The sequence below is a fragment of the Pieris napi genome, chromosome 15 (genome assembly GCF_905475465.1).
Source record: "Pieris napi chromosome 15, ilPieNapi1.2, whole genome shotgun sequence".
Classification (NCBI taxonomy): Eukaryota; Metazoa; Arthropoda; class Insecta; order Lepidoptera; family Pieridae; genus Pieris; species Pieris napi.
The window spans coordinates 10742199-10757023 of NC_062248.1; the positions used below are offsets into that span (position 1 = coordinate 10742199).

Sequence of the window (14825 nt, forward strand, 5' to 3'; positions counted from 1 at the left end):
GTTTTTCGTCAAATTCATCAAACAAAATAAGTATTTTTATTGAAATAGTACAATTTGCTACTTATTACATCCTATTCGCTTCTAGCATCAAGATTAGCAAATCCAACTGGTGGATGCTTTTCTAAGATCTCCCCCATTGAAGAAGGGTAGAATGCCATAAATTTGAATCTGTCTCCCATTTTCTGCGGATCAACCAACATATTATAGGCAGCCATTAATTTTTCTTTATCTTCTTCATTCTTTATATTTGTAAGTAAGACCTGAAAAATTTACATGATGTTGCTTTAAAACAATAAAATTATAAGTCCAAATTTTGTATGTATTGAAGAAACTTATATTAAAAAAATTAAGACTGCAAATCACTTCAGCCACAATAAGATCACATTGCTGGGTAGTTTGAATTTTTTTTTGATTCTTATTTAATTCTTACCTCTAACCGAACTTTGGCCTGCATTCTTTCCAAGAAGTCTTTCTGTTTGACTGGTCCCAGTACAATAGCATAGTTATCATTCCCGGGTGTCATAGATGCTGCTACTCGTAATTGACTGAAGTCTACATCAGCAGTGAGATCCGACACACCTGGGTTCTCTAATGGGTCCACTAATTTATGTTGGTGGAAAGCCTGGAATAATAAAATATTCATGAATATAGTTTTTATACAGTTAGGCCTATTTTATTCACATTAGCATCTTCTCTCTGCGAGAATATTATGATAAAGAGTTTACTGTGTTACAGTATCTTTATTACCCTAAAAGTATCTCCTTTCTCTCCTTCATGTCCATAATCCGCTATTAAGGCTAATCCTCCAAATTCATCAACTCTCTGAGCTAACTGCCTTCCAATACCCAGAGCTCTGGGGCTGATCTCTAAATCCATTCTATCACCACCATTCAGTGGAGGACGGATGAGCATCTTAACACTTGGCGTTTCTTCTGCTGATATTCTATAGTACAGCTTTTGATTTTCATCTAAATCAATAAGTATTTCCCTCCACCCTTTTTCTGTTTTCTGTAAAATGGTATACATATTAAAAATTTTATAATTAAAGTAGTACACAACGGGTCTGTATTGTTTTGTTACATTTTAATGTGAATATTCTTACCTCAAATTTGTGTACAGGCAAAACATCAAAAAATTCATGTGCTATGTACCAAGAGAAATTCTGTGGAACCTTTTTTAGATCATTATACCAATAAACTTTTATTCCACTTACGGTTACACCCTGAAATAAATACATATTTTAATATTAGTTTTCTCCAGATAATATGAACTTACAAAATATAAAAATTTGTCAGATAGAAAATAAAATTACCTCTCTATTATAAGGTAATTCAATATCACTTTCCTTATGGCTCGCACACAATTTATTTGCTTGTAGCAACTGCATTGTAGAAGATATTTCCACAAGATGAATACTAAATTCATTTGGCTTATACTTCAATCTATTTAAAACCTGCAATGTAATTTTTCTTAATAAATTTTCTTTAACAATGTGAAAAAATCTAGAATAATAAGTTGATAAGTATATTAGAAAGACATGTGAGGAAGTACTAATACCCTTAAGACATCTATCATCAATGTGCCATTTCCTGGACCTAATTCAACAATTTGTAGTGGCTTCCCCGGTCCCATCTTGCGTGTTTCCGAGAAGAACCAGATAGTTAAAATCTCACCAAATAATTGACTAATTTCAGGAGAGGTGACAAAGTCACCTTGCTGTCCAATTACATCTTTTTTCATGTAGTATCCTTCTGTAGGGTTTGTTATCACGATATGCATATATTCAGCCACTGTAATAGGACCATTAAGGCGAACTTTTTCTTTAATTATATCTAGAATACTAGGTGCCTCAGTTGATGTAGGCATTTTGAGGGTTTTTGGATCCGGTCTTTTTACAACGACGTAACCCTTGGTTCGTTTACATATCGATGACAAAACAACTCTTTTATCAAATAGGCGACATATATTACGATAGTTCATTTTGTTTAGTAGATCTTATGAATTACCTAATTGTATGTGTAATCCTAACCTAATGGTCTATCTATATATCTCATATGAGTATTAGGTTTCTGTGGGTTTGGGTTATTATTATAATTTTTTAATATAAACATTGTACACTGTACAGTACATTATGTACTTTTTGTCAGCTGTTTAATGTTCAGAGAGAATGTCAGAAATCATGATTGTCACTTCACTTTATTTATAATGGCGACATCTGTGTAAATCACAATTCCGCCAATGTCACGTTCTAAGTCTTCACACAGTGAGGATAGATTTGATAATTTTGATAGATTTAATTTTATCTAAGCAGAGTTACCCAAAACAAAAATGACATCACAATAAATACAACACACACAGACATCTAATAATATATACAAGAGGTTAACATTTTACTACAAGGTATGAAGGGGAGAATCTTATTTATAAGTTATAACTTTAATTTATTAACAGAAATAAATTTCCCTAAAATCATGATTGTCATTTCTCAGTAACTTGAGTTTAGACTTCAGAGTTCAGAGTTCAGACTTGACTTGACACTAGACAGTGACAAATCGGTTTATAATTGCTGCTACAATCTGGATTTCTTGAAATTTTTAGAGTTTATGAAAAATTGCTGTAAGAAAATAATAACATAATATGTTATAAATTATATTATAATTAAAAGTTTATTTTATATATAAAATACTTAAGCCTGTCGAATTAATTTAATTAATGTTTTCATACCTTTCTTAAATTTAAGAAAAATAAAAGTGCTGTTAACCTTGTGTTTTGAAATATTGGACACACGTGTTTATTCCCAATTAATAATACATCATGCCTGAAGACGATACAGTGGAAATTGAAACAAATACGAAGTATAAGGATGGTGTTAACCGCAATGCAAGGCTTATTATACGTAATATATCCTTCAAAGCGACAGAAGAAACGTTGAAAGAACATTTTTCGAAATTTGGTAATGTTGAGGAAGTTAAATTGCTCAAAAAACCTGATGGAAGGCTTGTGGGTTGCGCTTTTGTACATTTCACACACGTGCCAATGGCAAATAAGGCCATGACTGAAACAAATAAAAAGCCATTTTTGGGTATGTACTTAATTTATTTTTCAAGCTTATCCATAATACCAATTTTCTTTATTTACCCATATACTTTGAATGCTCTTTTTAGAAAGTAAATTTAACATGTATAAAAATTCCATAGAAATAGTAAAAAGTAATTAAAATTATTCCTATTTGTAAATATAAATACACTCCATCCTCACTTATTATAACGGCCACACATTGGTTCTAATTAATATAACATGAGGAAGTCTGCAATAGATTTTGCCGATGCCTTTCAACTCGTAAGTTGACATTGTACAGTTGGTTAAACAGGTAGATCGGCACCCCCCATCCGGTAATTGACCTCTGCAGCCTCAGCTTACACTTTGTACAAGTGTAACAAGCAAAATTGAACAAAATATATTTCCTTCTTCCCAAATTATTTTTCATGCAACTTCAATGTTTATTTAATTTAAGACATGACAATTGTAGCGGCAAAAACTGGTTATAATGAAGTACAAACTTTCAGGCAGGCCTATTTATGTGTCTTGGGCTGTTGCTAAACATAAATATGAAGGAGAAGTCCCTAATAAGGACATAAAGCTTAGAACTGTTAGTTTTTCATCAGATGGTGAAGCTGAAGACTCAAAACCAGAGGAAAAAGGTATGTTTAATCTTCATAAATGTCTTAGAATTTTTCTTAATTACTACATTTTTATACAAGATTATAAATTGATATTTCAACATATTAATATTAGGCAGTGAAATGGGTCACTATTTGCAATAATGTTATCCCCCCCCATCCACCCAGTGCATTAATATAAGGGAGAAAAAAAATTATTATTATTATTAGGGAGCGTTCAAGTATTACGTAACGCAATTTTTGGAGATTATTGACCCCCCCCCTGTAACTCGCCGTTACGTTTTTATGACCACCTAGTGACTCGTCAGTTACTACATATTATGTGGATTGTGGTGTAAGTCGAAAATAATATTAACACTCCCCCCCCCTCTCCCAAAATTGAACGCTCCCTTATACCTAGTAAAAAAAAAACCATTTTCATCTTTCAGCTATGCAAGGTCGAAAAATTAAAAAAAGTATCAATTTAAATCTCATTTATTCTTCTTAATTCTGAATGTTAAAATCTTCTTTTACAGTTCGAGAATATACCAAAAAACAACCTAAAAAAGAAGAAAATAAAGTCAGGATAAATAGAAATGCTCGGCTTATAATCAGGAATGTTTCATTTAAGGCTACAGAAGAATCTTTAAAAGAACATTTTGAATCATATGGACAAATATTAGAAGTTAAATTATTAAAAAAACCAGATGGAAAACTAGTTGGATGTGCTTTTGTGCATTTCAAAAATGTACCAATGGCTAAAAAGGCTCTTTTGAATACAAATATGAAGCCATTTTTGGGTAAGATCATCTCTATATATATAAAATTCTCGTGTCACAATGTTCGTTCCCATACTCCTCCGAAACGGCTCGACCGATTCTTATGAAATTTACTATACATATTCAGTAAGACTGAGAATCGGCTACTATCTATCTTTCAAACCCTTAAGTGATAAGGTGTGTCCACCCCAAAAAAAAATATATTTTTTTATTTTGTGGCATTTAAATACATACAACTATATAATATATACAAATTGTTTTTATTTGTTAATGAAAACTTATGACTTGAACTGAGGTTGATATAGAAAAAAATTCACAGAGAAACCTAAAAAGTTTTCATTCCGGAAAACTGAACATTCTCTGGGGTAGCATAGCAAAATGTTCCATGTTGGTATGTACTAAAAAGGTAGGCTAAGTAAAATCACATTAAGGAGAAACACAGTTCGCGGGGGCAACTAGTTGTTATTATATTTTAATAACCAAATATGAAACAGTTTTTAACAATTAAACTTGAATTACAGGACGACCAATATCAGTAGATTGGGCAGTGGCTAAAAACAAATACATGCAACATGTTGTAAATCAGCAATTGGAGATGGAAGAGAATGTGAAGAAAGAAGATTCTGACAGTGACAATGAGGAGCAACCCTTAAATATATCTACTGAGGAGGTCAAAGATGAAATCAAAAGTAACTATTATCTTTATTACATAATATTTAATTTATCCAATTTTTTAATAAGTAATAAAGTGTAGTAGTAAAGTTTTCTTTTATATACACTAATAACTTTTTTAACAAAAGAAAGTTTTTTAAATGGTCATGTTGTGTAAAATAAATTGACAAGATAATTATTAAAATGACTTATTAAATATTAACGTGAAATTGTAATAACAAAACCAATAAATTGATTTTTTTTTCTAATATTGTTATTACACATAAACTGCCGTAATTACTTTTGACTTTGGTGTTTTTTAATCTCAGATGAATCAGACAACAGTGAAAATGATGATGAATCAGATGATGAAAAGCCTGAAATTGATACCGACAGTGATGTTGAGGAGAGTGAAGATGATAATGACAGAGAAGATGACAATGAGGATGATGATGAGGAAGATGAAGATATAAAGGATGAAGATGACAAAAGTGTTACAAGCACACAGCCTGAGTGGCAACGGTGAGTTTATATCTCAATAATAAATTTGGAGTCATAATTCACATTGGTAAAACAAAACATTGTATTGGTTTCTATGTACTTTTTATTTCTGTAATGTGCAAAAAAAAATATGTGTTCATAGAAAACAATGATATAAGATGCACTAAAACTTTTTACTTTAAAATACTGTGCATATTATTTTTCTAATTAAAATTGTTATACCAATAAATAATTAAGTTAGTCTTTATTTCTACTATTTACAGTGAATTAATCATAGTTGTCGATTACCATAGACGTATGTCTATGTACTCCTAACTTTCTCCTCTTTTCTGAATACCCTAATTTTAATTGCATGTGTTGCCTTATAGGACCAAATTGAATGATGCGGAGGATGGTTGCACTGTGTTTATAACAAATGTGCCATTCAGTGTTGACAATGACCAGCTCCGACAGTTTGTGGAGCAAACGGGGCCTGTAAAGTATGCACTTGTGTGTGTTGACAAACTATCGGAACATTCAAAGGGATCTGCCTTTGTTAAGTTTGTGGTAAGTTGTTACGGATATCATTTTAAACAGCCTAAAAAATGATCATTTTGAATTTGAATTATTGGATAATATTTGATATATATGGTATTTGATAATATATGTTAATCTATTTAGTTTTCCTATGTGCTTAATATTGTAAGTATGTTTTTCCACAAATTGTTTGTAAACTAAAAGTCCTTTTGTGACAACAGATGTATTCCAACTTACTGAACAGTCCAGTCCGTCCACTTGCATTTCTGGAAGAATTTTTTTTCGTAAATTTAATATAAACATATGATTTTCTATTCGTTTTTCAGAACCAAGCAGATGCAGATAAATTTCTGTCACTCCCACCAAGTGAATTGCGATTAGATGGACAACTGATGTTGGTAAAACCTGCTCTGAAGAGAGAAAACCTTGTCAAAGACAAGAAGCAACCCAAAGATAATAGGAACTTGTATCTGGTTAAAGAAGGAGGTGTGTTTACTGATATATATATATTATTTATGATATCATAATATTGATCTATTATTTACCGTTTTATTTCATTTTTATAATCGTAGTTTTAATTAAAAACTAAAAAACAAATTCTATCTGTACACATAATAAATGTGTTGATTTGATAATATATAAGTTCATTAACGCGAAGATATAATAAATAAGATCGATCGGAGTCCATTTTTATATATTAGGTCCTTACATATGAAATTGGCGTTTTACGTTTTGACCACTTTGACCTCAAATATCTCCTCTTTGGTTAAGAATTCCAAATTAAAATTTGTACAGCTATTTACTCATGTATTTGTGCTTCGATGACCGTCATTGATTTGTTTTTTTCTTCTGTTTTTTTCTGTTTGCGTCACTCATTTTACAAAATGGAAAACTTAAAGTATCGCATTATTTACGAGTACGAGTTCCACCGTGGCACTAGTGCTGCGGAAACGACTCGAAGGGTGAATGATGTGTATGGCGGTCATGTTGCAAAAGAAAACACAGTTCGTTTTTGGTTCCAACGTTTTCGTTCTGGAAATTTCGACCTGCAGGACAAGCCCCGTGGACGGCCTGAGACCCAAGTTGATAATGAAGTATTGAAGGCTATTGTGGAAGCGGATCCATCGCAAACCACGTCCGAGTTAGCTGCAGGCTGTGGTGTTAGTGATAAAACTGTTTTAATTCACTTGAAGCAAATTGGGAAGATTAAAAAGCTTGAAAGATGGGTACCTCACGAATTGACTGAAGCAAACCGGCAAACGCGCGTCGACTGCTGCGTTACATTACTGAACCGGCACAATAATGAAGGTATTTTAAACCAAATCATTACCTGTGATGTAAAATGGATTCTTTACGATAATCGGAAGCGCTCAGCGCAATGGTTGGATCCTGGCCAGCCAGCCAAATCCTGCCCCAACCGAAAATTAACCCCAAAAAAAGTTACTTGTAAGCGTTTGGTGGACTAGTGCCGGTATTGTTCATTGCAGTTTTCTCAAATCTGGCCAGACTATTACGGCTGATGCCTATTGTCAGCAATTGCAAACCATGATGGAAAAGCTAGCGGCTAAACAACCTAGGCTGGTCAATCGCTCCACGCCACTGCTACTTCACAACAACGCTAGACCACACACTGCACAACAGACGGCTACCAAATTAGAAGAGCTTCAATTGGAATGTCTAAGACATCCTCCGTACTCCCCGGACCTTGCTCCAACAGATTATCATTTTTTTCGAAATTTGGACAACTTCTTGCAAGGGAAAAAATTTAACTCTGATGGGGCAGTCCAAATCGCCTTTACAGATTTTATTGATTCCCGTCCGACTGTTTTTTTTAGTAAAGGGATCAATGAACTACCTATGAGATGGCAAAAGTGCATAGAAAACAATGGTTCATACTTTGATTAATTAAATATATTATATTTAAAAATATTCGACTTTTTGTTCCTCCCATACAAAACGCCAATTTCATATGTAAGGACCTAATATTTCTTCCTTGAAACTTTGATTGTTAATTTTTTTAAAGTTAATCAATAAAATTTTTTTTAATTGTAAATCTACTCAAAAAAGTAGGTAAATAAGCCAATTTTAGTATTCCTAAATAAAACTTTGTTACCAGTGGTTGTGGCCGGTACAAAAGCTGCTGTCGGATTGTCAGCATCAGACATGGCAAAACGACTGGCTTTGGAGAGAAGCAAGACGCAGATGCTCAAGAATTTAAACAGGTACTTCTTTTTTTAATATTTGGCACAATTTTTTATAGTCTAAAATAAAATAAAAATAAAATATGTTTATTATCGAACATAAGATACATGTATCACTTATTCCACGTTATTAAATTTGAATTTGTAGCCATCCCTACTCATCGGCAAAGAAGACAGAGGGTGTAGGCCGAGAGAAAAAGCCGGCGTAAAAAACTCTCGGTACTCTTTTAAAATATCAAATCATCAAATAACACTTCTTCTGATTTCTGATTGGGTCTACCGTCTAAACTGCGAGTTTTAAGTTCTAATTTTTTGTATATACTAGGGGACAAACGGGCAGGAGGCTCACTTTAAAAAATAAAATATGTTTATTATGAAACATAAGATACAGGTATCACTTATTCCACGTCATAAAATTATTAATCTCATCGGCAAAGAAGACAGAGGGTGTAGGCTGAGAGAAAAAGCCGGCGTAAAAAACTTTCGGTACTCTTTTAAAATATCAAATCATCAAATAACACTTCTTCTGATTTCTGATTGGGTCTACCGTCTAAACTGCGAGTTTTAAGTTCTAATTTTTTGTATATACTAGGGGACAAACGGGCAGGAGGCTCACTTTAAAAAATAAAATATGTTTATTATGAAACATAAGATACAGGTATCACTTAATTCCACGTCATAAAATTATTAATCTCATCGGCAAAGAAGACAGAGGGTGTAGGCCGAGAGAAAAAGCCGGCGTAAAAAACTTTCGGTACTCTTTTAAAATATCAAATCATCAAATAACACTTCTTCTGATTTCTGATTGGGTCTACCGTCTAAACTGCGAGTTTTAAGTTCTAATTTTTTGTATATACTAGGGGACAAACGGGCAGGAGGCTCACTTTAAAAAATAAAATATGTTTATTATGAAACATAAGATACAGGTATCACTTATTCCACGTCATAAAATTATTAATCTCATCGGCAAAGAAGACAGAGGGTGTAGGCCGAGAGAAAAAGCCGGCGTAAAAAACTTTCGGTACTCTTTTAAAATATCAAATCATCAAATAACACTTCTTCTGATTTCTGATTGGGTCTACCGTCTAAACTGCGAGTTTTAAGTTCTAATTTTTTGTATATACTAGGGGACAAACGGGCAGGAGGCTCACTTTAAAAAATAAAATATGTTTATTATGAAACATAAGATACAGGTATCACTTATTCCACGTCATAAAATTATTAATCTCATCGGCAAAGAAGACAGAGGGTGTAGGCCGAGAGAAAAAGCCGGCGTAAAAAACTTTCGGTACTCTTTTAAAATATCAAATCATCAAATAACACTTCTTCTGATTTCTGATTGGGTCTACCGTCTAAACTGCGAGTTTTAAGTTCTAATTTTTTGTATATACTAGGGGACAAACGGGCAGGAGGCTCACTTTAAAAAATAAAATATGTTTATTATGAAACATAAGATACAGGTATCACTTATTCCACGTCATAAAATTATTAATCTCATCGGCAAAGAAGACAGAGGGTGTAGGCCGAGAGAAAAAGCCGGCGTAAAAAACTTTCGGTACTCTTTTAAAATATCAAATCATCAAATAACACTTCTTCTGATTTCTGATTGGGTCTACCGTCTAAACTGCGAGTTTTAAGTTCTAATTTTTTGTATATACTAGGGGACAAACGGGCAGGAGGCTCACTTTAAAAAATAAAATATGTTTATTATGAAACATAAGATACAGGTATCACTTATTCCACGTCATAAAATTATTAATCTCATCGGCAAAGAAGACAGAGGGTGTAGGCCGAGAGAAAAAGCCGGCGTAAAAAACTTTCGGTACTCTTTTAAAATATCAAATCATCAAATAACACTTCTTCTGATTTCTGATTGGGTCTACCGTCTAAACTGCGAGTTTTAAGTTCTAATTTTTTGTATATACTAGGGGACAAACGGGCAGGAGGCTCACTTTAAAAAATAAAATATGTTTATTATGAAACATAAGATACAGGTATCACTTATTCCACGTCATAAAATTATTAATCTCATCGGCAAAGAAGACAGAGGGTGTAGGCCGAGAGAAAAAGCCGGCGTATAAAACTCTCGGTACTCTTTTAAAATAGCAAATCATCAAACAACACTTATTTTAAAACAAATATCGCAAATAAATTAGAAGTAGCCCGTCTAGCACTAGTCTCAGGCCCTTTTATCAACTAGATAATCGTTAACTTTATAGTGAGCCTTTAGCATTAAAGAAAAGCTGTGTAAGCTTTTCTTTATTTAATACATTTCTTAAATTTATCAAAAGGCAGAGATAAAAGAGCCTCTGGGATTTTATTAAAGAAGAGAATCCTTTTCCCAAAAAAGAATTACTAACTTTAGATAGTCTAGTACGGGGAAATTGCACCCTGCGTTTGTTCCGAGTATTAATTGCTTAATGTTAAATGCCCATGGATACTAGATTTACCTGAAGACTCGCAAGTGTATTATCGGCCTTTAAAATTATGCATTATTAAGTAGGTATACCTATTGATGCACAACCGGGATTCGAACGCGACAACCTCGAAATAACAAGACCATATTCCTATATATCGAGACAGCGTAATTCATATACTATTCGTATTGGTCTTACGTTTAGCTCCATAGATATTGTAGATCTATAGACTCGCTAATTAATACAATAATACCACCCTACCTGTCTTAATTAGTTCTGCAGATCGTCAGGTATGTTTGCCGAGACCCGAACTGACGGTTTTAATGCCACCTCTCGGAAAAGGTGGTACTTGATACATCGTGTTAGGCATAGCACCAATGGCATCCTGAATATGTTGATTACAAACAACGCGCATATCTCAAAACGTTGGTATGCTGTCCGTGCCCCTATAGGAATCTTTTTGTTTTGCTTAATAACTAATACTGACATAACAAACTCAAAATATCTATTGAAATAACCGATTAAACTGTCAATGAACCAAATAATTGAATTATTATTTCCCATTTCCTAGATTTGTATCGAGGTATCGTCTAGTGGTCTCCAACCTGACTCCAAATTACACAGATACAACATTACGCAGTCTTTGTAAGCGGTTCTCGAGTAAGAATGCGGTGATCACCGAATGTCGGGTGATGAGGGACCTTCGATCACCAGTTCAGAAGGATGGACGGCATCCGTAAGTAATGTTTTTTTGCACCTTAATGATGATAGGAGTCAAATCTATTTGGGTTTGTTAGTGTGTGTTTGTCCACTAATTTCTAGGAAGGTTTATGAAGATCATTTTTTATTTATATTAGTGCTGTTTCATTAAAATTAATTGTACTTGTATTTACGATTTTTTATTTCATATTGAATCGTATTTACAGTCGTTTTTTTTTCTAAATTATTCTTATTACGTAGTGACATCAATCAGCCTTTAACATTTACGAAAACCTAAACCGTTTTACATATTCGATAGATTTTTCTAACTCGTAGGTAGCTCATTCATCGTGACGTCGCTGGTTACGTGTCCAAACAATTTGTATTGAAATTTATGGTAGTTAACTCACTTGGCGAAGGTTCCAGAAAGGAAAAAAAGAAAGAAAAGAAGGTTTTAGAAAGGTCTTTGAGGCTTTGAGGTCTGAGGATAGCATCCGTAATTTAATAAAAATAAATGGATTGCCAGAGTTCAAATATTTATATTCAAAGACAGTTTGACTATTCTTTGATAGAACAATTTTTGTTATACTAAAATCATACTTTGAACCTCAAATTAAATCTTAGTTCATAACTATTATCATTATATGTTATATAATTTAAAGGCATTTTATATGAATAAAATATAAATTTTCCAGTTCAAAAGGCTACGGTTTCGTGATGTTTACACGACACGAAGATGCTTTGGGCTGCCTCAGAAAACTAAACAATAATCCAGACGTTTTTGATAAAAATAATGTAAGTATTTATTAATCTACAATAATTTGCTGAATTTCATTTGAATAAATAGTCAAAATTTTAAATATTTTTATCCATTCCAGAGACCAATTGTTTCATTTTCAATAGAAGATAGAACAGCTCTGAACGCAAGAAAGAAGAGGTTAGAAAAGTCAATAGCAAATAATCCGTTAGCGAACAAAGACAATTCAGAAGAAAAAGGAAAGAATAGGAAACGTAAAAGGCCGTCCGTTCCAGACGAAAGTTACGTGAAAAAAGGCAGATTTGAAAAGAAAGATGTTAATGAGAGTGTTGGAAAGTTCGTTAGAAGACAAAAAGACGTTGAAATGGAAGAGTTCACAGGTTTAACAGCGAAAGCAGGAGCGCCGCATAAAATGAGAAATAACCATAAACTAAAGATGCAAGAGGAAGTTCATAAGCAAAACGTAAAAATGGAAAAGAAGAAGAATGGCAAGTCATGGCGGTTGAAAATGGCGGCTCGAGAAAGAGTAAAGCAACCCAAACAGAAGATCAATAAGAGTAAGATTGGAAAGAGGAATAAAAAGAAAAATATTAATAATATTAAGGACCTTATACGTTAATAAATTTTGTTTTTAATTTTGACATTTAATTTGTATATATAAATAAATAGCCCTTGATTAAAATGTACATTTTAATTTATTAGGTACCTATATAGACCAGTGCAGATAGCCTTTAAAATAAATAAAAAGTGAAAAAAATTACAGTAGGATGAAACCCATTAGAAAAGGAGGGGAATATGATCAAAATGAAAGGAAAAATAAATTACGGTCGATCTGAGGTCGGGAAGGGTAGGGGGGGGGGTTTAAGGGTAAAAAACGGTTTATCTCGATTTCCGACAAAACTAAAAGTCCTATGGAAAAAAGTTAAATGGCAAAGTTGTAGGTCATAAAAAGATCTAAAACTTTTGTGTTTGCAATTTTTTCACATAACCTCAAAATTTAGGTGAAAAATTCAAAAACCCAAGTTTTTGGTTTTTTATTTATATCTTCTACGAAATTTGGTGAAAACTTACCTTATTATATCCCAAATATACTGTAATTTATTTGATTAAAAATATTTATTTTTTCACCTTATTTTGAATTAATATCGAAAAAACACCCTAATTTTCAATCGAAAATTCTGACATCAAAATTTCAGCTTTTTTCAAAAAGTTGGTGTGCTTTCAGTTCGTTGAAATCTCTACTTTCCTATGGTAAAAAAATATATATATATTACCATAATAAATCTTCTCAGAAAATGCAAAAAATCGTATGCAGTAACGCCCAGACCCGTCATCCCCTTCCCGACCTCAGATCGACCGTAATTTATTTTTCCTTTCATTTTGATCATATTCCCCTCCTTTTCTTATGGGTTTCATCCTACTGTAATTTTTTTTGGTTTCAAAAATTATCTACCCTGGTCTAATATAAGATTACCATGTAATCTTAGTACCTAATTTAGAAATAAAGACACGATTCCCACGTGTAATGAATGATTGAACAAGAAAGATGCATTCACAATTTCCATTATGGTACTATTAGTGCAATGTATCGATAGTGTGGTAATAATTACGTATATTCCAGTTACTTCCATAGTGTTATGGTATGTTGTTGTGGGGCTCAGCGACCGATATTCAACATATTTTTGTATTACAAAAAAGAAAACCGCGTGCCTCATTAAAAGAATTATTTAAAGAAATCAGTATTTTACCAGTTGCCTCCCAATATGTGTATGAAAAAATTATGTACGTTTATAAAAACATAAATACATTTCTAAGTGCTTGTTCACGTTGGAAAGCGCGGAGAAGTACTTAGACCGCACGTGCGTTTCGTACTTGGATATTACGCCATATGTTTGATATTTCGTGACCGCGCCCGCGAATCAACGTGAACAAGTACTTAAGCGCAGTGACTATCACAATTTAAACACGAAGTAGGAATAGACTTGCTTTTCCAGCTTTAAGACTTCATAAAACTGCTCACTCATTTATGGGGAAATGTATACACGTATATAAAAAAAATCCAGATTCTATCAAACTTCCGCTACATAAGTTTAAATTATACATCAGTCATGCTCGAGAATGTCGAGATGACGTTTTTTTACAACTTTGCAGCCCTCCCCTTTCTTAACTTTACTTGCAAATTGTGAGATTAGTGAAATATACACTTCTTAGCATGTAATTAACTCACCCTACCATAATCAGACGCGCTCGAAAAGTCTGACGATTATTTTTTTTTACTAATCTGAACCTTTATCCTTGACGGGCGGCAATATATATATTTACTAGCAGACCGGCCAAGCGTTGCTGTGGCTAAGGTTTTTGTTATATTACATAGAAGTTAACTATTCAAGGGAAACTGTAGGAGACCTTATGTGAAACGATGGTACTTTTAACACAGCGCCATCTGTTAGAATTGTATCAAACAATAAACAAATATTTGCAATAAAATAATATTGCGACTATAATTTGAGATTTAAACTACGCTATCTTTTAAGTTGGATCAAACTACACACGGTGTGCAAATTTGATTGATATCGGTTCGGTATTTTAGGAGTCCATTGAGGACAAACATTGTGACACGAGATTTATATATATTAAGATGGGGC

At 33.1% G+C, this 14825-nt stretch overlaps 2 protein-coding genes across 2 annotated transcripts; one reads left to right on the forward strand and one right to left on the reverse strand.

Annotated features, from left to right (window-relative positions):
• Window positions 1-20: 20 nt before the first annotated feature.
• LOC125056754 (protein arginine methyltransferase NDUFAF7 homolog, mitochondrial) lies at window positions 21-2112 on the reverse strand. The gene is made up of 6 exons (XM_047660032.1): window positions 1558-2112; window positions 1313-1453; window positions 1103-1222; window positions 748-1008; window positions 431-622; window positions 21-260 (listed from the first exon to the last, which is right to left on the reverse strand). Exons 1-6 carry the CDS (start codon window positions 1978-1980, stop codon window positions 72-74), a joined length of 1326 nt encoding a protein of 441 aa, XP_047515988.1. The 5' UTR covers window positions 1981-2112; the 3' UTR covers window positions 21-71.
• A 622-nt stretch (window positions 2113-2734) lies between these two features.
• On the forward strand, window positions 2735-12815 carry LOC125056643 (RNA-binding protein 28). Its single transcript, XM_047659859.1, has 11 exons — window positions 2735-3082; window positions 3567-3701; window positions 4196-4459; window positions 4960-5127; window positions 5419-5611; window positions 5959-6136; window positions 6433-6592; window positions 8223-8328; window positions 11296-11460; window positions 12119-12218; window positions 12302-12815. Exons 1-11 carry the CDS (start codon window positions 2815-2817, stop codon window positions 12797-12799), a joined length of 2235 nt encoding a protein of 744 aa, XP_047515815.1. The 5' UTR covers window positions 2735-2814; the 3' UTR covers window positions 12800-12815.
• The last annotated feature ends 2010 nt before the right edge of the window (window positions 12816-14825 follow it).